This window comes from Eschrichtius robustus, chromosome 16 (genome assembly GCF_028021215.1).
Source record: "Eschrichtius robustus isolate mEscRob2 chromosome 16, mEscRob2.pri, whole genome shotgun sequence".
Classification (NCBI taxonomy): domain Eukaryota; kingdom Metazoa; phylum Chordata; class Mammalia; order Artiodactyla; family Eschrichtiidae; genus Eschrichtius; species Eschrichtius robustus.
The window spans coordinates 90,066,093-90,088,544 of NC_090839.1; the positions used below are offsets into that span (position 1 = coordinate 90,066,093).

General features: G+C 60.1%; 1 protein-coding gene across 3 annotated transcripts in view; it reads right to left on the bottom strand.

Annotated features, from left to right (window-relative positions):
* SDK1 (sidekick cell adhesion molecule 1) overlaps nucleotides 1-22,452 on the bottom strand; it is a 539,173-nt gene that overhangs the window by 47,610 nt on the left and 469,111 nt on the right. For all 3 annotated transcript variants that reach the window (XM_068566067.1, XM_068566068.1, XM_068566066.1), the window contains exons 32-34: nucleotides 12,869-13,004; nucleotides 11,489-11,548; nucleotides 9,363-9,464 (exon numbers count right to left, since the gene is read on the bottom strand). In XM_068566067.1, the coding sequence (XP_068422168.1) occupies nucleotides 9,363-9,464; nucleotides 11,489-11,548; nucleotides 12,869-13,004 (298 nt within the window). The remainder of the gene's footprint in view (nucleotides 1-9,362; nucleotides 9,465-11,488; nucleotides 11,549-12,868; nucleotides 13,005-22,452) is intronic.

Here is a 22,452-nt window from a genome sequence, read left to right on the forward strand (position 1 = left end):
TTGTTTTCCCATCATCACCACTGCTCACACCATCTTATCAGCTTAATCACTGCTACCACCGTTACGAGACGCAAAGTTAGAAGCCACTCAAGCAAACCAGCTACATTGCTCGCAACTGTTGTGGGTTTTCTTTTTTTCCTCTTTGCCTGTAGAGTGAGTTTCCCATCACGGCAAGATCCAGGTCCTGACAGACCACGACTGTATTGTAGCCGACCTGGTCTGCATAACACAATTCACAGTCCCTAATTAACCGACTGCATCCCATGTAGTTTGTATTCACAAAATTCAAGCTGTAGGGAAAGGATCTTATTCTCATTTTCCCCCTTAGAAAACTGAGGCTTAGAGGAGTTAAGTCACTTGTCCCAGGACGGACTGGATTTGAACTTGGGTCTGCCGACTCTAGGGCCCAAGCTACTTCCCCAGGGCAGAGTTGGGAAGCTTTCCCTAAAGGGCCAGGCAGCATTTTAAGCTTCAAGAGACAGAAGGTTTCTGTTGCAAGAACTCAACTCTGCCTTTGTATGTAAGGGAATGGGCGTCTCAATAAAACTTTATTTACAAAAAGAGGCACTGGCTAGGTTTGGCCTGAGGGCCTGGCCTGGAACCCTGCTCTACTAGGGTACAGACTGGTTAACCCGTTGATTTTCCACATTTTTGAACCCCGTGTCTCTCCGCTCTGATGCTGATTCCAGAGGGGCCTTGCTCTCTAAGAGAAAAACAGTGGCCTTGGGTGCAGTGGCCACACCGGTGCATCCCAGGACCCCTGACCAGCTAAGCATTCCTGGAGAACCCTCTGGAAACTCTGGTGCTTGTTTTTCTCATCTGTAAAACAAAGGTGACCTTTAAGCCCCACACCTCAGGTGTGGTGGGTCTGTGAGCCAAAGCAAAGGACACAAGCGGAGGTGGAGGGGGTCTCCCTCCAATTCCCACGTCCAGGTGCCATGGAGACCAAGCCGGAGTTGGCCAGGGTCAGAGGTCAGACCGAGACCAGGGCTGAGAAGCACCCACTCGACTTGGTGATAAGAAGCTCCAAGGGCGGAGGGGCGGGAGCGGCAGGGTGGCCGTGGAGGAGAGAACTGGGGTTGGGAGGAGTAGGCAGTTCCCTGGGGGTCTGAGTGCTGACCGGATACGGATTATATTGAGAAACTGTTATTAATTTTTCTGGGTGTGATAATGGCTTTGTGGTTATATACACATATTTTTGAAAGAGTTCTTGTAGAGACACATCAAGGTATTTTTGAATAAAACGATGCAAGGTTTACAAAAATGGACATGATGTCTGAGAACAGGGGAGCAGAGAGGCAGGTGGGTGGCGAGATGGGGGAAGATGGTCACGGTGCCTGGGAGCGCACAGCCTTCTGTCTCCTAGTCCGTCTACTTCAAACTTCCCTCATTTCCCCGCGTTAAACAACATAAGACAAACAAAAGCAAGCAGGTTCTTTCACGAAGAGCTGGGCTGGGAAGGAGAGGCAAGAGCTGGCCAGTGTCTGGGGTGAGACCTGGGCTCGGGTGGGACACGGGGTCACGGCACGTCTGGATCCCCGGCTCCGTCCGTGCTGCTGGGAGCCCAGCGGGCGGTGTGAACACCCGACTCTGGGTGGCCGTCTCCCCAGCCGCCCACATGGAGACGGTGCCTCCTTGGGGTGGACGATCCAGTGTCCACTCTGCCTGCAAAGCTCAGCTGCAGCCCCGCTCCTGGCCACCCTGAGCTCTGTGACACTCAGAGGCCCACGCCGTGTGGCTTGACCCTGGATGGCCTCAGCCCCTTCCAGGACCCACGGGAGGCCATTTCCCTTCTGCCCGGAGGGCGCCCTCGTCCAGGGCAGGGCTGGGGTCTCCTCGCCTTCAGGGGCCTAGCGAGGGGTGCGCCGCGAGCCACCGGTCGGGTGAACCGCGGGGTTCTCTGGAGACTCTGGCCGAGGACACGGACTCCGAATTGTGTGGCGTTTGCGATGCTTTCCAAACAAAGTGCTATGTGTTAGAATATTCTCTCTAACCTTCCTACATTGATGGAAATAAAGTTAGGAATAATGTCATTTCTCTACCACTGCTTCCTGGGCTCCCGTGTCTGCTAGGAAAGGCCGGAACCCAGGCAGGGCGGCCTGGGGAGCCCGGGGGGCGTGAGAGGGATGCCCGGGTTTGGGGGAGCGGCTGACCCCACCGTGGCGGGAAGAACGCAGGGTGGGCCTGGTGCAGCCAAGGTGCTGCTGGGGGGCAGACTGGGGCGGGGCCGGGGGCTCCCATGGGCCACTCACGGGAGCACATCGTGTTTCCCTACAGACACGGGGACGCACGGAGGGGAGGAACCAGAGAAGCGACGGGATGGGGTTTGGGCCCAGGAAGGATCAGTCCAGCGGGGCGTGGAGGACGGGTGGAGAGTGGCTCCAGAGGCCCCTCGGGCTCCCGCGGGAGGGGCCTGGGGGCCAGCTCAGCCCCAGGGGGGCCCTGCCCCGCCCTCTGTCCCAGCATTAACGAGGCCCTGCCAGGGCCGGTCGCTTTCCCTCCTGCCCACCTCCGGGGCCGCGTCTGACTGCTCTACTGGCCTAGTCCCGGGGGCACCCCGAGTTCTCGGCGCATCTGCTCCTGGTACCCCGCCCCCACTGCGCTTGCAGAGCGCTTGAAAACCAGCGCGGACGCTGGGCTCCTTGTCTCCTTCCCCACGCAGGCCTCAGAGCAGGCGTCCTGGGGTCAGGGGTGCAGGGGAGAGAGCCCGGAGAGGCGGCAAAGGCCCGAGCGGTATCTTGCTATTCTCCCTGGCACGGCGAGGGGACGGGCAAACTCTACACCCATCCTCCACCTCCGGGCCCCGCGGCCCTGGGTCGGGTGCTGGAGACGCCCCCTCCGCGGGAGCCCCGGGCTGCGCTCCAGGCACTGGCTCCTGGGTGTGCGCGCCGAGGGGGCAGAGCCCCAGGGAGACTGGGTGATGATCTCGGAGCGTCCCCTGTTCCTCTGGGAGATGGCGACAGCGACTCCCGCCTAAGCGTTGGTGCCGACACACGCCCGGCACACGGCAGGCTGTCCCCTGGCCGCTCCACCCGGCGATGGCCCGGGTACGAGTCCACGCCCCTACCCGCACGCAGCACCGCCGCTGAGCCCGCAGGTGAGGCTGGCCACTGAAACGGAGAGCACCTGCCCGCGCGTTTCATCCCTTCGTGGCCTGTGCTCCACGAGCAGTGCCCGGGGGACCCCCGGGGACAGGGCCCCGTGCACTGCGGGAAGGGAAGCCGCGCTCACGCCTCTCAGACGAGCGCCACTCACGGTGCGTCACACGCAGTCTCAGGTCAGCGCGCCTCCAACACCCTTTCTGTCCCCCGAGGCTCGAGGGCTGCCCTCGCTTGCCACGAAGGGGGGCAGAAACACGCGGGATTTTCCTCTCGTCCCAACCGACGGTAATCACACACCTGGAGCCCGTACAAGACAGGTAGAACCCGCAACCCTCGAGCAGTTTTTTGAGTCTTTAACGACAACCAAACCAAGAGTTTCAAGATACTTTCCTGTCTTCCGAAGCAACGCGTACACCAAAGGCAACCCGGACGCCGCTCTGAAATGACTGAAGGGTCATAAATACTGAGTTTGCATGTCTGCCTGTTTTCCCGAAAATCGTGGACCCAGCGACACAGTCCGGACGTTCCACTGCCGACCTGAGCTTCTGCGGGCACATCCCACCGGACGCAGAGCGAGTCCTGGCTCCTTCGCTGAAGAACCGACAACATCCTCCCCCCTTCTGGGTCTCAGGGACAGGGCAGACCTCGGCCCCGGGTCTAATCAGGGACGAGCCGCTGGGACATCTGGGATCACAGAACAACACAAGGAAACTGCGGGCTGGGGCTCAGACCTGCACCGAGGGACCCACCAACTCCAGCAAGAGATGCGAAGGGAGAGACGGGCCAGTGCCATGCCGAAGGCCCTGCACGGGGACCTTCGTGATGGTGACTTCCACGGCAGGAAGGTGATGGCCGAGACTGGCCTGGGTCTCCCCCTCTGGAGCGAGGCTGTTCCCCTGTGAGGCTCGCGCACAGGTACCCCCACTAGCAGCCCGCCGGGGCCCCGGCCCCCCTCTTCCCGTGTGTCCAGTGAGAGCTGGAGCCCGACACAGCCACGCGGCCGCACACCGGGCCGCAGAGCCCACGCGTGTTTTGCTGGGCTGTGCGGAGTTCCCTCACCCTACACCCCAGACCCGCAGTTCTGGTCCCACGACAGTCTGTGAACATCAGGTGTGTCGGGGCGTCAGGTCCAGCCCAGGCCCAGCACTTGGCTGACTCAGTCGCTCTCTGGCCCGGAACTGCTCCTGCCCGACGGCAGCCTGTCTGGCCAGACCCACCTTGGGTTCGCCCTGGGTTCCTTCTCCTCTGCCTGGATCATGTGCGTCTCAGCTCTGCAGGTGGCATGGTTTGAATGTGGACAGAGTCCATCCGCTCTGGCTTTAAAACTGGGCTGAGGTTCAGGGGGAAGCGGGATGAACGGGGCCGGGGACCTCTCACCTTGGCCTCCACCCCGGCCCTCTTAGGTCAGGTGGCCGGGAAGGGAATCCACTAACAATCTTCGCCGTGACCTGTGACAGGGGGCCCCGGGCCCCGCGCCTCAGGGAATCAACCCCAACTCACGGGGGCTGTAGCAGCACCTTCAGGGACTGAGCACGTGGCCGGAGCAGGGGCCGCGAGCAGCAGACAGACGAGCGCAGGGTGAAGCCCGGGGCTGCTGGTCCTCTGCAGCGGCTGGGATGTGCGGGTCAGGGCAGCCGCTGAAGGGGTCCGGGAGGGGGTCCCTGCTCTACGAGGAGGGGTGCTGTCACCCCCTTTCCCGGGTGAAGAAGACGCCAGCAGGGTGGGGGGTGGCCCCTGTCTGCTTCCACGGGCCCCACCCCCAGAGCTGGCAACACACGCTCTGCCCTCATGTTCCCTACAAGGCGCTCAGGGAAGGATCCGTTTTTGACCCAGTTGGAACAAGAGCCCAGATGGAAGCCTCAGGCTTTGTTAGGAGGGGCTGGGTCTGCTCTGCTGCTGTCGGGGCCCCTCGTGGGGTCAGAGCCCCTGGGGATTCTCAGCCACCACGCCCCCTGAAAGGGCAGAGGCTGCAGGGCAGGCGGGAGCTGGGGCTGTAGGCACCTCGGGCAGGAGCCCTCCCTCTGGGGTCTCCCCTCAGCTCCCCGGGCCCCGGGGGTCTCCTCCCTCTGGGGTCTCCCCTCACCTCCCCGGGCCCCGGGGGTCTCCTCCCTCTGGGGTCTCCCCTCACCTCCCCGGGCCCCTGGGGGTCTCCTCCCTCTGGGGTCTCCCCTCACCTCCCCGGGCCCTGGGGGGTCTCCTCCCTCTGGGGTCTCCCCTCATCTCCCCGGGCCCCGGGGTGTCTCCTCCCTCTGGGGTCTCCTCCCTCTGGGGTCTCCCCTCATCTCCCCGGGCCCGGGGGGGGGGTCTCCTCCCTCTGGGGCACTAAGAGCTCTGGCCTTGCTGTCTTGTGTGATTCTGGTGTCGACCAGGCTGCGTTGCTTCCCTCCTTCCTTTCTGTCTAAATCTGTTCTCCTCCTCCTTCACTCCCCCAACATTTCAGAGTGTTTGCTGTGCTCCAGGCAACCACGGAGCCCCGAGGACCCTGGACACTGGGGTGAATCAGAGGGGTCTTTGCATCACAGATAGGAGGTGCAGAGAGCAGAACGGGCGGCGTGTTCCGGAGCAGTGGGGTCCCTAGTTCTGCCCAGGCTGGGGTCAGGGCGGCCAGGCCTTGAGGGGCTGGCTTTGAAGTTGGGCTGAGTGGAAGATTGGGGGGTCTTTCCAGGGGCTGGAGGGAAGGGCAGGGGTTCCCAGCAGATGCGGCGCGGTGTGGGTGGGATGGCGTATGTCCGGGGGAGAAGCCTGGGAGGTCTGGAAACACAGATGCGCCCCAGGCAGGAGGGCAGCCTTATCCTCAAGGTGGGGCCTGTCCTCCAGTAGTAAGTGTCCTGAAGGCCAGGATATGGGCTCCTTTCCGCTGTAGAACCCCGAGAACACAGAGTTGGGCCTGGAGCTTTCACAGGGGCGGGGGCGGGGGTGGCTGGCACAGCAGTCCTGCTGAGGAACCCACAGACCCATCTCCCAGAAGCAGCTCTGGCCCCTTGGAAAACTCTGCCAGAAGTGCCACATCAACAGCTAGAGCGAACACCCAGTCCCCTTCTGGCAGCACATCCAGATCTCCCCTGGGGATCTGGGGATCCCTCCTCCCATGCGGTCCCTGTGGTCCAGGTAGAGACGACATAATCCCCTGGCTTTGGGACAGCAGATGGGCGTGTAAGGCAGGCTAATGGGGGCCAGTGGATTGCCACTGTAGGCACCATAGAAAAAGGAAGCTCTCTTCCTGCTGCCTGAAGCTACAGGACCACCTGGATGAAGAGCCCACCCCAGACAGGAGTGAGCTGAGAGGAGGAGAGTGGAACCAAGGGAGGACACGGGACCAGCCTGTTAGGGCGCTGGATCCAGCCATGCCTGAAGCTGTACCCAGGCTCTTCAACTTTTCTGTTATGTGAATTGATAATTGATTCTTTCAGCTTAAGCCTGTTTGGGTTTCTATCTCTTGCAAACTGGAGTCCTTACTAATGTATTATTTTTACCAATTTGAAATGCCTGGACTCAGAAATCAATCTCAATGAGAAATCTCCTAAAGGTTATGCTTTCTCTCTGAGATTAAAAGGATTTAAATATTACATATTTGGACTGGAGGGGACCCAAAGATCATTAACTCTCAACCTCTCACTGTTCTGTAGATGGGCCAGACCAATCCAGTAACCACACAGGGTCTCAGTCACTCACTCACCACTTACTGACTGACCAGTCCAGGCGTGTCCTGGACATTTATCCCGCAGGTGGGACAGGCAAGTTGGGGGCAGAGTTGGCACAAGGACCCCAGTCTCCTCACTCCTAGCCCGCAGCTTTCCCCTCTGCACCACGGTCCTCAGGACCAGGGCTCAGAGAGGTGAAGTAACTGGCCCAGCATCACACAGCCGGAAACCGGCCGAGCCAACACTCAGACGCTCAGGGCGGTCTAACTCGGGAAACCGTGTTGTTTGTTTCCAGGCTGTTTTCACACAAGTTTGAGCGTTTCATGCCGACCAGTGTGCGACATGATGAAGCGTCTGGCCAAGTGGGTGGAAAGTGGTCCCGCTGAACTTCATCTTCTGCAGGCCTGGTTAGCCGCACTGCTCAGCATCGCAACGAAACCGTTACAGGGGCCCTTGGGCTGTGAGAGGCGGAGACTGGGAGGGCAAAGTGTACGTGGCAGCCACGCTGGAGGCACTGCCATCCTCCTTTCAGAACATTCTCTGCAGCGTAAACACAGACGGCAGAGCAATGGACAACCTCCTTCCATCCCTCTCCGCGGCCCCCCTTCCCCCCCCCCCCCGGGGGGAGTCAGCACAGGGGCAGGTGTGTGGTGGGGGAGGGGCCCCCATGGAGGGGGTGGGCGCGGCCGGCGCCCTGCATCAGGGCCAGGCCACACGGGCTCAGCCTCAGCTCAGCACTTGGAAAAAACACCTGGTCCCCCCGAGTTCACAGCAGCTCCACCACAAACCCGAGAGGTGGAAACCACCCAGGCGTCCACTGACGGGCCCACAGGTAAAGAAAATGTGGTGTCTGCGCACGGTGGACATGCCTACTGCACGAGAAGGAACAGAGTCTGACACCTGCTACAACACGGATGAACCCAGAAAACACGCTGAGCGAGAGAAAGCGGGTGCAAAGGACAAATGTAGTGAGTCCACGCCTAGGAGGTACCTAGACTAGGCAAACTGACAGACAGAAAGTAAATGAGAGGCCGTCGGGGGCGGGGGGAGGGGAGAGGGAAGGGTCTGCCGACGGGCGAGGGGCTCCTGTTTGGGAAGATGAAGGAGCCTAGAGGAGACGGGGCAGGGGGCAGTGGCCACACAACAGGGGAATGTGCTTCATGCCCCTGAGCTGGACGCTTGCCAGTGATGAGGTCGGCATGTTTCACGTTAACTGTGCTTTACCACAAAACAAACAAACAACAAACAAGCAAACGCAGAACGAGACCCATGAACTGGGCACGCCCCACGGTCGCCCGCTGGCTGGCTGCAGCCCCAGTGCCGGCCGGGTCTCCCGCCCAGGCTCCAGCCCTGTTCTCTGGACGTCTGCCCTGGTCCTGGGCCTGAGGCCCTGTCCGGAGTGCCCGGGCCCCCGCAGGCTGGGTCCTTTCCCTGGAGTGCAGGCTGGCGGTGCACAGGGCAGCTCTGCCGGTCCCAGCTGGCCGGCCGTGCGCCCCTCAACCCGGCGGCACGAAGGCCTCCACTGATGCCCAGCGAGGGCCCAGAGCGCCTGCTCTGACGGATGGCATGCGCCACGTCCCCTCCCTGAAATGTCCCCTCCCTGCCACGTCCCCCCTCTGCCCGCGTGGGCTCTTCTGTGGCCAGGCCCATGTCCTCCTGGAACGACTGGCCTCTGCCCCACCTGCTCCAAGGAACCTCCACGTGCCCCCCAGACAGACTTCTGTGTAGAGGCCAATGCGACCTCCTGGTGGCTCACTTGGTTTATCCTCGCTTACACGAAAATACTGTGGGACCGTTCCAGAAAAGTCCTGCGAAGCTAGGCCCTCAGTGCTGATTGGTTCACAATGATAACCTCTCCAAATTGCAAAAGGTCACCTGATGTGTTCTGTGTGCCGGCCGAGTGACCAGAACCTCTGTCCTCCTGCAAGCCTGGGTCTCTGTCCTCAGAGGGATTCCAGCCATCCTTCACCCTCCCAACTCCGCACCAGCAGATCTGAGCAGAACCCCCAGGCCATCTGCTAAGCTATGAGGAGACGGCCGTCAGCGGGGCGGTGGGCGTCAGGGGCGGGGTCGCTCTGCGGGCCAGAGGGCAGGCGGCACAGCTCGCTGCAGGGCAGCTGGGGGCAGGCGCACTCTGGCCTCCACACAGGACACGACGTCTCCCTGTGGGTTAGCCCCACAGAAGGGACGGTCCTTGAAACAAACCCAGGGGCCACCTCTTCCCTAAAAGGGGTACAAACATGGATCCACGTGGCTTTTTGAGACCTGGGAATGGGCTGCTACAGATGGTCAGGCTGACTCAGCGCCGGGGCCACTGCCCGGGCCCAGCCAGAGACGGCAGGTGACAAACGTCCCCCCCCACCCACGGAGGTTCCCACACACCTAGGTTCCCACGGAGGTGACGGCATCGCTCCCCTAGAGCAGGTCCTGATAAATCCAGACGTCAAACACCCCTGAATCTCAAAAGCAAGACGTGGCCGCTCCCCCCGTCGGGACACCCAGCCCTCGGCCTCTTTCCAGCCATGACCAGAAGCCTCCTGCCCCGCCAGCAAAGTGACCTTCATCGAGGCGGACGCTGCTGGCACCTGAGCTCTGGGCTGGGGGTGGGCATGGGACCTACCGGCCTCGCCGACGAAGACCTCCACGGGCGCGCTGGCCGGGCTCTCGCCGATGACGTTGTAGGCTGTCATGACCACTTCATAGCGCCGGTATTTCTTCAGATCTGCAAGGGCCAGGGGCCAGGGGTCAGCTGGCGGGACCCCCTCCCTTTCTTAGAAAACTCCCTCCATGAGCCACGCTGGGGGACCAGTCCCCCTTGAGGAGATGCTGGGGAAGAGCTCTTTCTTGCAGAGAGAGGTCTGCGAGGGGCCTGCCACCCTCTGTCCCGGCACTAGTGACACTCGTGAGGCAAAGACGCAACCCATCCTGCACTCAGGGAAAGGCGACGGCAGGCTCCTCTTCTGAGGGAAAGAAGCTAGGACACAGGGCCTGGCCCGGGCTTGCCTTTTGGTCCAGAATCTCTCCGTAAGCATAGGGACAGACGGAGTGAGACCCTGGCCCAGTAGGGCAGGCAGAACCTTGACCACCTTCAAGGGAGGGCCTGGGGGTCGGATCCGCTGCACCTCTGCTGAGCTAGCCGCTCGCTGGGAGGCACGATCTGCAGGAACCACGCACCCAGGTGGTCCGGCATGCACCTGGGGCCTCGGGAAACCCACACAATGGGGAGAACCTTCCAGAATGTTTTGGCTTAGAGGTCAGCTGCTCTCACCATGTTGGCTAGTACAGAGCTCGTGCCTGGCTACCTGGCCTGGGCGAGGTGTCTGGATTCACACGCCATTTGCTTCCCAGGACACGGCCATTAAAACCTCAAAGGCCTCGGCTTGCCGATACGTGTATATTTCATGGTCAAGGTTCCGTCCATGTGGTCCAGCTGTGCTGCCAGACAAACAACCAGGCTTCGTCTCAACCCCGGGACTCGTGTGGTCCAGGAATCCATGGAGACACACCAGAGTGGACGCTGCTGCGTGGTCGGGGCCGCCGCCCCCCACACTTCATAACCACGATTGGCGGGCCTGGACGAGACCCCGGGATGGAGCCCTCCTCACTGGGGCCGGGCCCGCACTGGACTCTTCACCTGGGTCCTCAGGGAGGTCACGTCTGGGGGAGCGCCCGGCCCAGGTGGGACTTGGCGGAGAGACAAGGAAACAACCAGGGAGCGATGGGTGGGGGGTGAGCGAGCACACGACAGATGTACGAGGTGATGCTTGGGGAGGTGGGACAGGTCCGTGAGCCCCGCCCCGGCTGCCAGGCTGGTCAGCTGGCCCAGGTGGTGGCGGGATGAAAGGGCATGGGCTGGCAGCCAGTGCCTGCACACCTGGGGCCGGGGGAGGGCCGGCTCCCCCTCCCCCATTTATCCTCTTTCTAATCCAGCCACTTCTCTGTGTTGAAGTGAATTGCATCAGGGCCCCTTAGCCTTGCACTCGGTTGCTGAAACCCATCCCCCGCCAGGAATCCAAGGGGAAGCAGTTTGGTAAAAGAGGAATGGAGGACGGATGGATAAATTAATGGGGTGTGTGCATGCGGTGGACTGTCCCCCAGCCTCGAGAAGGAAGGAAACCCTGACGCTACAGCACAGATGAAACTAGAAGTGAACCCAGCAGACACAGAGGGACCAACACTGTGTGATCCCACTTCTGTGAGGTCCCTGGAGGAGCCAGGGTCACAGAGATGGAAAGTAGGGGGTGGGGACCAGGGGCTGGGGGAGGGGGAGGGGCCTCCGTGTTTCATGGGGGCAGAGTCTCAGTCTGGGAAGTTGAGAAAGTTCTGGAGACGGATGGTGGGGATGGTTGCCCAACAGTGTGAATGTGCTTAATGCCACTGAACTGGACCCTTAAAAATGGTGAAGATGGTAAATCGTGTGTTATGTGTATTTTACCACAATAATAAAGGGGCTTAAAGAATACGTTGAAGGAGCCAGAGAGGAGATCTGCCCACTCTGCCTTTCCTCCTGTCCCAAACTCGAAGACCAGCTGCCGGTACCCCCACTCCCAGCCTCTGCTTCTAGAAGTTTCCTTTCCTGTCTCCCTGGCGGTTCTGGCATATTGCGAGGCAGTGTTGGAGGGGGAATTCCAGAAACGAGAGCCACGAGTCCAAGCTGGCTTCCCCTCGGACCCCAGAGAGGCCACGCTGTGCGGCTGCTCCCGGTCACGCGGTCACACGGCTCCCGCTGAGGGCGGCGTCACTTACGTGTTAACTCGTATGTCGTTAACGTGGAGCTGCTGTTCACGGTCTGGAAGCTGCTCTGGGCTATTAGGGGCAAGCAGAGCAGAAAGGCGGTCAGCACGCAGGGAACAGCTCTTGCCATGACGGGCTGCAGGCGCGGAGCAGGGGCCTGGCCGGGAAGCCTCTGCACCCCCCCGCGTGGCGGGGTCCGCTCGCCGGGGCCCCCATGCCGCCTGGCGAACCAGCCAGGTCCCCCGGCCCGCAAGGGGGTGGCGTGTGCTCACCCCTCAGGTTAAACGGGTCAAGTGCGCATCTGGCGCGAGGCAGCGTAAGCAGCGCAGGAGGAGATGGAGAGCGGCGTCTCCCGGGCAATGCCTTCACAGGCACCTTGTCGGGCTACCTGTGCTCAGGTGGAGCCCCGGGCTGAAGGGGACAAGGAGATGACAAACAGGGACCAGGGGCACAGACCCCACCGCGCCCTCTTACTCCACGGATCTGATTTTGTGACACAGCCCAGGGAGACGCTCGCTGCGGTCTGGACGTCAGCAAGGGACACCCGGGGTGACACTGAGACTGGGGGTCACGACTGAGCCAGTCCTCCTCCTGGCGGGGCCGGGGCCGAGCTGCAGCCCCGAGACCCCAAAGGCGTGCTGGGGAGGGGGCACAAGGAGCTGCCCGTAGCACGTGTGACCCTCGCCGAGACGCGAGGCCCGAGCAGGACCTGGCTCCCCGGCCGGCCTCCCCCGACCCCGGCGCGCAGGCGTTAAGGCTCAAGTATCTCCTCTGACAGTGTGTGGGTCGCCAGGAAGAGAGAGGAGGCGGGAGCACGGCGGCCTCCCCAGCAGCTCCAGAGCTCCCCCGACGGCCGCTGGAAGGACTGTCAGAGCCCGCGGAGGGGCCTGGCGGGGTGCAGGCGAGCAGGCAGATGAGCCGGGAGAGAAGCCAGGGCTCCCTGCAGCTGCCCCATGCACCCCAAACCTGCTCCGCTTGGGGCAGCCCCGGCTGTGCCTCCTCCTGAGGCACAGAGGCCCCACGCGGCACAGGCCCTGCGCTGGCCGGCTGACCCCTGCCCCACCTGAGCCCCTGCCGCTCTGCTTGCCTACCCGCACCGAGCTGCGCTGGGCCCTGCATCCCCCGCTTCCCGTCACATCCTCGGTGACATCCTTGTACCCCGACAATCACCTCAGATGGCTCCTCCTCCAGGCAGCCTCCCTGGTCCCCCACCGGCTGGGGGCCTCTGCTCACGGCACCTCGCTGTGCCCTGCGCCGTGCGCACCGTCGGCAGGAGGGGGCAGAGCCGCACCTCCTGCAGCCCCCGAGGCCCAGGCCTGGCGGGAGCAGATGCGCCGTGGTCACAGGAACCTCCCTGCTGACGGGCCCGTGCAGGGCGAGGGGAGGGCTCACCTGTGAGCTCGGCCCGCAGAGCGGAGGGGGTCTTGAGCGTCTTGGACTCAGTGGCCGAGGCCGCCTCGTTCTCCAGCTCCCGGTAGTAGATCCTGTATCCCTGCAGGAGGCCGTTCAGGCTCTCGTCCCTCGGGGGCTGCAAAGACACCACAGTCAGGGGACCTGGATTCACGTGTGGCCGCCTGGCTAGGAGGGATTCACCAGTCCACACGGAGGGCCCTCAGCTGTTTGCAAGCAAAGAGGCAGGTGTCACACGGATGAGGAGCGCGGGGAACTCGGGGACAGAGCCTGCTGTGCGGCTGCTTCCCCGCAGCCTGGGGCTCCTGGCGCCTGAGTGCGGGCACGGGCGTCTCATCCACGTCCGGCCCAAACCCCCGAGCCCCAGGGCTGAGGCTGGAGACCGTGGCCCAGGTCACAGACGGGCGAGGAAGCTGCCCGTAGCGGGCCAACCCAGGACCTGAAGGGAACCGTGGATGTGGCCTGGCTCCGCCTCGTCCGCCGCTGGCCTCACCCCGTCCCCTCAGCCCCTGTCCCTTCTGTCCACCCAGGCCGTGGCCGTCTCACTGACCCCTCCGCGTGCCCGGTCACCCCCACTCTGCCCGACTCAGGCGCAGGGCTGGAACCCACACCTCCCTCTTCCATGTCAGTGCGTGACGGCGGGGCTCGTCTGACTCTTAAGAACCTGGTGGAAGCCAGGTGACGGGTAGCTCGATGATGAGGTCAGCTCGAGGGAGAATGTGAGCCCAGGACCCGTGCACACCCACACTGGGTGCAGGGGCTGGTCAGGCAGGGCCCAGCCAACCGTCCCTTTCCCTGTGGCTGACAGATCTGTCAGGAGAAGAAAGGTCGTCTCATTCCACACAGAATCCCAATGAGGCCGCAGCACCGACCCCGGTCTTAGGGGCTTCGGGCTGCAGTTTCCCCTCTGGGATCCTCAGCGAGTAAAGGATCAAACCTCCCAAACTGTGACCAGACAGACGGACCAAGAGCATGCCCGTGACCCCTGGCTGGAGGGGTCACGAGGCCTTGCCCGGGGACAGGGACGCTCCCTGGATTCCTGTGACTCTACAAGGCCACTGCCTAAGTGATGCCCCTGCGCCTTGGTATACAGCGTCCTGGTGCCTGAACGGAGGCCACAGCTTTGGTAGGAAAGCCCCTCTGTTGTTGGTTGAACTGTGTCCCCCCCAAGAGATACGCTGACGTCCTAACCCCTGGTACCTGTGGACGTGAGACCTCGTCTGGAAACAGGGTCTCTGCAGATGTAATCAAGTTAGGAAGAGGTCACACAGTGGTAGGGAGGGCCCTAAGGCAATGACTGGCTTCTTCTTGGAGGGCAATTCCATTTTATTTGTCTAAGTCTTTAATGCACTTGCCTTTTAATCCAGCAATTACACGTCTGGAAATCGATGCTACACAAACATTTGCAGGTGTGCAGGCCTGAGTCCTACAAATACAAGCTCGGGACTAACCCCCGCCCACCCCCACCCCCACCCCCCCCGCCCAAAAAAAAACAACGCCAAAACCAATCCTCTCTGGGTCTTTCCAATGACACGAAGACAACAGGACGGCCTTCCAGCTTGAAGGGCACTGACAGCAAAATTGCTTGCAAACATAATCGCAGACTTTGGACTCGTGAACACCATCAGGTATTATAATAGTTAATTCACACGGGCACCTAAATGTTCAACGTGATGGATCCATGAAGACAAAGCACATTTTAAAAGGCAATATACAATCTCGCAATTATTTGACAAATGCTGAGACTATAAAAAGACCCAAAGATTCTTATAAGATGAGGACATTTGGACACAGGGAGGACGTCATGTGAAGGCAGAGGCAGAGGTTGGAGGGATGCGTCTAGAAGCCATGGAGCACCAAGGACTGCCGTGGCCGCCGGCAGCTGGGGAGAGGCAGGGAGGATGCCTCCCCGTGTCTTCAGAGCTGACCGACACCTTGATCTTGGACTCTGGCCTTCAGAACCGTGGGAGAGTAGGTCCCTGCTGTGCTAGGCGCCCAGTTGGCGGTGACCTGTTACGGCAGCCCCGGGACACCCGCATGCTTTGCTGTGCAAGCTCTCACCCTTCAACCCTAGTCCCTGAACCCAGGCGCCACGAGGATCTGGCTGTTCAGATGAGCCCCTTCTCTGTGACTTCTTGCTACTCGGTCCCAAACCCAGGAGCCAAGCAGATGTGGGCAGTGCAGGATCCTCTGCGCCCCAAACTCTCCAGCAGGACAGCACAGACAGCAAGCGTGATTCCCAAGACACAGCGGGCCCTGCACGCACGTGCGCACGTGCCAGAGTCACCACGTTTTCACCAGCGAGAGCTGCCGCGTGCTCCCTCGAGCCCGGGCGCTGCGCTGCGGCTCTGCTGCAGCCCTGACGTCCTCGCGGTGCTTCCCGGGTCCTCGGTGATGCCCTCACCTCGTGACAAGCACCTCGGCAGGTCATTTTCCCCATCAGACGCAGACACGCGTGCCTGGGAAACTTGAGTGGACTCGCCATGTGGACAATCCACGCGTGTCCATCTTGCTGGAGGAGCCCAGCAAATCCAATCGAACGACACTCCTCCTGGCTGAGGGGCGACAGACCCCAGCGTGAGCTCAGGGGCAGAGAGCCACCAGGAGGGCCGCGTCGGGGCCGCCAATGGCCCCGAGCATGTCTCCTTAAGGAGCCTGTCCAGGCTCTGCCTGCCCGGGGCCGGCGGGGCTGTGCTGCTGGGCACGTGGGGGCCTTGGCTCCGGACCCTCCGCGGCTGCACGGGGAGCTGGTCTCCGGGGCAGGACGGTTCTGTTTCCGTTTCCCTCCCGACCTTTCTCAGCCACCACAGCCAGCACAGAGGGCCCGGGGGCTGGCTCGCCTCCAGCCCCTTCCCTTCTGGTTCTGGCCGCCTTAGCAGGACCCTGGGGCCCCCTCTGAACGCTGTGGACTGTCAGGCCAGAACCGCAAAACCAGAGCCCAGGGACTGCCAGGTCAGGTGAGTCTCCCCCGTTTTGCTTTTCCCTCACAGGGTTGCCAGATGTAGCCAAGGCAAACACTGGGCACCCAGCTGAATTTGAATCTCAGAACCATCATCGACGTGAAGTTTGCGTTAGCGGGACACGGAGGGGGGCTACAGGCACACCTCGCGGTACTGCACTTCACAGATACTGTGTGTTTTACAAATTGAAGGTCTGTGGCAGCCCTGAGCCGAGCAAGTCTATCAGCGCCATTTTCCCATAGCGTTTGCTCACTTCGTGTCTCTGCGGCACACTGTGGTATTTCTCACAATAGCTAAAGCTTTTTCATTATCGTTGTATTTGTTAGGGTGATCTTTGGTGTCACTCCTATGACTCACTGAAGGTTCAGATGATGGTTAGCATTTTCTAGCAATGAAGTATTTTTCATTCAATCAAGTACACTGTCTTGTTTTGACATACTGCTATTGCACATCTAACAGACTACAGTATAGTGTAAACATCTCTTTTACATGCACTGAGAAACCAAAAAAGGCGTGTGATTCGCTTTATTGCCAGAATCTCTTCATTGTGATGGTCTGGAACCAGACCCCCAACATTTCCAAGGTGTGACCGCTGCCGCCCCTTTGCCTGAGTGCTGGCCACTGACACCCACAGGTGGAAATGTCTTTGAAATCAACTCACAGTCATAGAGTTAATGACATGAAAGGCAAGGTGGACCAGCACAGACCTGGTGTCTCCTGGATGGCGTGTGTGGACGGGTGACCAGCAGGGCACACAGGGTCCCTGGGACACACGCCTGTCCGTCCGGCCCCGGCGGCTGAACCACGACCTTGACCACTTTCTCCAGCATTGGGCCCTCTGTCCTCTCCCTCAACAGTTCCCAAAACGAAGCCCAAACCGACAGAGAGCGAGGAACTCGGGAAGCTGAGTGCTCTCAGGAAGGGAGGTGAGTACAGGGGTGAAGCCCGGGGGTCTGACTGGGGGGCAGGAGACAGGCTCTGTTTCTTGTTACGGTTTTTATTTTATTTTATTTTCCTACATTTTGTCCTTTTCTTTCTTACCAATTTTGATGGACAAAACCTCAGTGTTGGAGATGCGGAAGCATCCCTGTGAAAGGGCCCATCACCGGGCGCCCTGGGACGTCCCTCCGCTTTCTCTCCAGCCGGCCCAGCCTCCGGGCTCCTGTTCTGCTTGCTGGCCCACCCTGAGGAATGCAGCGTTGCAGATCCTTCCCTTAATACGGGGCGTTGCTGACGTGTTGTTTGTTTGTTTTTTTCCCCAGATATCTCCCTTTAGAGTTCACAGAATTGTTTTCAGAATGGCTTTTAGGGTTTTTATTTTGTACCACCCTCCCCTATTTAAAAGTTGGTTCCGTGTGGTAAAGGCAGACACCATTCAGCGTTTAACGCTAATTGATGCCAGAGACAGGGTCGGTGCTAATGCATCACAACAGAGGCTGAGACGCAAATCGTGTGTGTGTGTGTGTGTGTGTGTGTGTACAATACACACGCATCTATTCATAAGGATGGAAGGCGGCAATCTGCCACGTCAACTCTAGGCCTGTTTTCTTATTGGCTACAGTGGAGACAAATTACAATCCTTATTCTGTAGGGCTCCCTTCAAACACAACTCTTATAACATGTGACAGAATGTTTATTTCACCCCCTTCTTTAAAAAATGCAACGGATGGAAAAGTTGGAAAAGTCTACGTGTAAGAATAAAAGGAGAGACGTTTCTCCACCCAACACCTAAGTTGTACAGAGAAGGTCCAGGGCACGGCGATGCATTCTCCATGGCCCTTTGCCGACTAAGGCCAAGCAATTCCAGGGCCTCTGACCCTGGGGACCCCAGCTTGCTCACAGATGCGGCCCCTGAGGGAGGGGGGAGGCCTGGACCCCACAAGTACCCCTGCAGTGGAGGCACTAGGCTGAGGCCCACCAGGTGGTCAGCAGAGCTCCTCTGCTGCAGGGGGGACCTGCCTGCACTGCCGAGCCCTGCGCCACTGCCGGGGAGCACAGCGCACGCCCCAGCCCTGTCTTCTAGCGGTGACCCGCTCAGCAGGTTGACGACACGTCCTGAGTTATGACACACTAAGTGCCAGAAAGGGAGGGCTCGCCGCAGACTGAAGTATCAGAGAGAAACATACAGGGCACGCAACCGTGGAGCTGGCCCTCGTGGGAGGAGGGGTTTGATGGGGGAGAAAAGGCAGCCCACCTAGTGGAAGTGCAGGGATGGGCAGGGCTCAGGCGGCAGGGGGTGGTCACTAGGAGCAGCCGGCCAGGGCATCGATCGGCACTGAGCCAGGACAGGCTGGGTCCTGCGCCGTTCCCCACGTGGGCGGCCCTCCCAGGCCCATCTGGAGCTGAACTCCAGGAGACGGGCCTGAACGGAGAGTCCTCAAGTCCACAGGAGCCTGTTAATCAGGGGTCGGGAAGATGCCCGGGTATGAGAGACAGGACCCGGGGGCTTTTGCTTCCCCTCTCCTGGGAGACTGTGCCCCGCATCCAGGCTCACGTGCGGCACCGGCTGTGCACCCGGGGAGCCCCGGGCCACCCACATGACGCCAGCGTCCTGCCTGAGGGTCCCGGGGCATCGTTGTTGTGGAGGAGGTGGGAAGGGAGAGGCGGTGACGATGAGAAATCCCAGGCTTCCCTCTCTGGGGTCTGAGCTGAAGACAGGCAGGTGGGCAGAGCCGTCTCAAGTCCCAGCCCAGCAATGTCACCCTGGTCACCTTCCAGGCCTCTACACAGGCCCAGATTATGGTCATGGCAGCTGCAGGCACCCAGACCCCAGCAGGGAGCCTGCAAAGGCCCAGGCCTGACCCTACACACACACAGGCCTGAGAAGGGATGACAGTGAGAGAAATTGACTTTCAGGGAGTGGGGAGCTTGGGAGGACTGGGGAGGACTGGATTCAAGTCACCCAAAGTATCAAACAGGCAGGATGCTGGGAGTTTGTGAAAATAACAACATCCTCCCTGGGGACCAAATGTGGCTCTGGAACCAGCGGCAAACACCCGGTCCCCAGCCTGTGTCCACACCTAGAGGGGCTGGGGTGCGGGGGCCGGGGGAAGGGGCGGAGGCTGCCGATCCCGGGCGCAAACCCTTCCAGCCGAGGAGGAGAGGATGCTGCAGGGGTGTGAGGAGAGGCTGAGCCCCACGTCCCGAGGCACACCTGCTGCAGCTGCGGGCAGGTCCACATCTGGCCCCACCAGAAACCGCAGCGCCCCCCGCGATGCCCTCCCAGCAGGAGCCGTACCAGCCCCGGGGAGGAGGGGCAGGTGGTCGCACAGCCCGGAGGGCGGGCTCTCTGAAGGCCTCACTCAGTGAGCATCTCATGACCCACGGCTATGCACAAGGCCTGCCTGCCTGCGCGGGATCCTGAACAGGGTTCAACCACACTTTCTATCCCTCGAGCTTGGAATAAACCATCTGTCATTTGTGAGAGGCCTCTACGACTCCGGGTGTCCTGGGAGGTCCCAGTAGGGCAGCTGCATGTGACACACAGAGAGTTCCAGAAGCAGTGGTCCCAGTTCAAGTCCTGGCTCTGCGATGGCCTTGCAGGGCAGGCTCAGGCCGGTGCACAACCTCCAGGGCTCAACCTTGTACCTGCTACATGTGGAGCCGGCCTAGGTGGTCTCTAGGGGGCTTCTGAACAGAAGTCTCCCTTCGCACGTGCAGACCTTTCTCCCAGCCCTTGGCCCTGGCGACGCCGTTCCTGTGGTTTCTGATCTAGCACGTGCCCGTGGAGGCCGGGCCTGGTTGGTGTCGTGTTCGTTTCTATCTTCCCACAGCTCCTCTGCCAGGCCTGGGACACAGCAGGTGCTTAGTCAGTGCTTGTGGAGGTGCGCCGGGTTTGCTCAAGTCAAGGCGGCACCACCTCTGGCTGACCTCATCCTGGATCAGCCATCTGTACGGGCAGACGCTTGAAGGGACTGGGGTCCCCTCTAAAAACACCTTCACTCTGCCTTCTGCACGTCAGAAATTCTACCAGCAGGCTCTCTGGGGGGCCAGAGCGGTTTTTCAGTTTTCGAAGCCCCCGTTAAATGCAGATGAGCTGGTCAGAATGCACTGGCCTTGATGGCCCGCTCCGGCGGGCGGCAAGGGAACCGAGAGCTGGGGACGGCCGGGAGGACGAGGGCCGGCGTCTCGTAGGCGGCAGGGTTGAGCGGAGGGAAGGGCCCGGGTGGGGAGGGGGCAGGACTCCCACCACGAGCCTCAGCCCTGGCCGAGCGCTCAGGGACGGGCTGGGGCCGGTGCAGCGGGCTTTCCCAGACCGGGCACATCTGGGGGGACCTGGGCTTGCGGAGGGTTCACGTAGAGTCTGAGGCCTCATGGCGAGTATGAGACAGAGCTGGAACTCAGCTGCTGTCGTACTGAGGCCTGAGCCCATGACTTCCCATGACTTCCGTTTCCTGGAGCACAGAACAGGGATTCCCTCTGACGCCTGTGGGATTAAGTCCCAATGGTTCAGCGGAGCACAGGAGGCCCTAGAGAACCCGGCTCCATCGTGCCTTCCCTTGAAACACAGCACCGAAGCCCAGTAGCCGTCACACCTCCAAGCCTTTGCTCTGGCTGTACGTGATGTTTGGATAGCCGTCTCCCTGCCCTTTACTGGGGGGAGTGAGGCAGGAGATAGATGGGCCCCAGGCAGAGCAGCTGGAGTTTGTCCCCTGTGGGGCGACAAGGGCAGAGAGAAGCTGAGCCCCGCCCAGATAAAAGATAAAGAGACCACGTATTTCTCATTCTTGAGGTCAAGGAGACCTGCCCCGACTACACATGTGCAGAAAGGCCCCTCGGAGGTCAAAAGGGACGGGGTGCCACTCTATAGTAGGTGATGTCAACCTACCCATAGGCCTCTTCGCTAGAATCCATCTTGGCTAAGAGATGCGCGCGCACACATGGGAGGACCCTGAGATAAACCAAATACGGACTCAGAACCAGGCAAAGCAAGATGACTGGCCGAAGGGAACCCGGAAGAATTGCCCCATGTAAGTGATTCAAACTACCACAAGGGTGCAACTCTCTCTGAGTCCAGCCGTGTCAGTCTATTCACACATATCCTTTTTCCTCCTAATAAACACTTTACTTGTTTCACAGCTTTCCATCTCTTTGTGGGAATTCACTTCTACAAAGCTGATGGGCCAGGGCCGTGTCCCTGGCCACTGGTCTAGTGGCCAGGATTCAGGACTCTCACAGCTGCAACGTGACTTCAATCTCTGGCCGGGGAACTGAACTGCTGCTTCAGGCCGCCGCAGGCCGAGGCTACCCGAGATCAGGAGGACCATTCATCCTGTCACCTCCCGCCTCCCTCCGGCCAGAGTCAGCTGTTCCCCTCCGCTGGCTTTGCACTAATGCGTGTAGAGCTCAACGCACTAAACGGAAGCTCTTCAAGGTCTGGAATCTGTCCCGTTCACCTCAAGGTGCTCAGCACCCCACGCCGGAGCTGGTCCTCTGCAGACAACAGAGCACGTGGTGAGGAAAGGAACGAAGGCCAAGAGCTGTCCTGAAGAGGCCCCGCCGCCCCGTCCCCTCTGCCCAGGCAGCTGCAACACTCCTCTTAGGAAGGCGCCCTGTACGGCACTGAGTCCCCCCTCCCCCGAGTCCATCGTGCGTGATGTGATCTGTCCCTTAGGACGTTTTCTTTGATAGAAAACAGCCTCAAAATCCACTGCAGCCACACGAGGGGAAATGCATTTGAGTGACAGACTGTGTGACCCGCTGGAGGTTTCAGAACAGCCAGCTTAAGTGTTGTGATCAATTCAGAGATGTGAATGCCCAGTATGAGCTGCACTCAGTGTGGACACAAAGCCACCACTGTCTAGAATACACACGCAAATCCTTAGATTCCAAACAGCACTGGACCCGTGAAAGGCACAGATTGATCATCCTACTAAGAGGAATCAAATCTGACAGACAGCCCATTCAAACGGGTCAACGGCCTTGAAGTTACAGGCAGTGTTTGCATTTTTAAACAAATTACAAAAAAAAAAAAAGTTTACAGGTGAAACATTTCATTTGGAATGCAAATCTATATTTAAACGTAGTTCCTTTGTTCTGCTCACTCTGATTTAGTAAATTACTCGTAATTTTAATTATACTTCAATTGCCTGGCAGTTGACAGGCATTTATTTCCACAATGCATCATACTGACCACCTCCTGTTCAGGCTTCCTGGAATTAGTTTGTTCTGCTGGGGTCTGAAGGGGGACAGCTGACAGACACACAGGCCAAGCACCTTTGGTGCGGCTCTCGCCACTTCACAGAGTGTTCTAACCGCAACTGAGGGCTTGCAGCCCAGTGGCCAGAGGCGGGACGGCCGGGCTGACAGCCAGCACCTCGTCCACAGCCATGTATTCGGAGGCAGTGAGGTGACATAGCCCTGAGCCGCTGCCTTCACAAAAAAGGAGCTCACCTAGTTACTGGGCAGCCAGACCCCAAGCCTACAAACAAAGCACAAACCTGGCAGAATTCAGCACAGCCCGAAGGACCTACCTGCTTTTGGTTGATCATGTTAGTGGAGGGTGGGAAACAGAAGGGCTTGGGACCTTGAATTTCCATTTTGAATGTTTCCCACCTCCCATCAGAGACCCTGATGGAAGTCAGGGCTGTAGAGGTCTAACGGGCC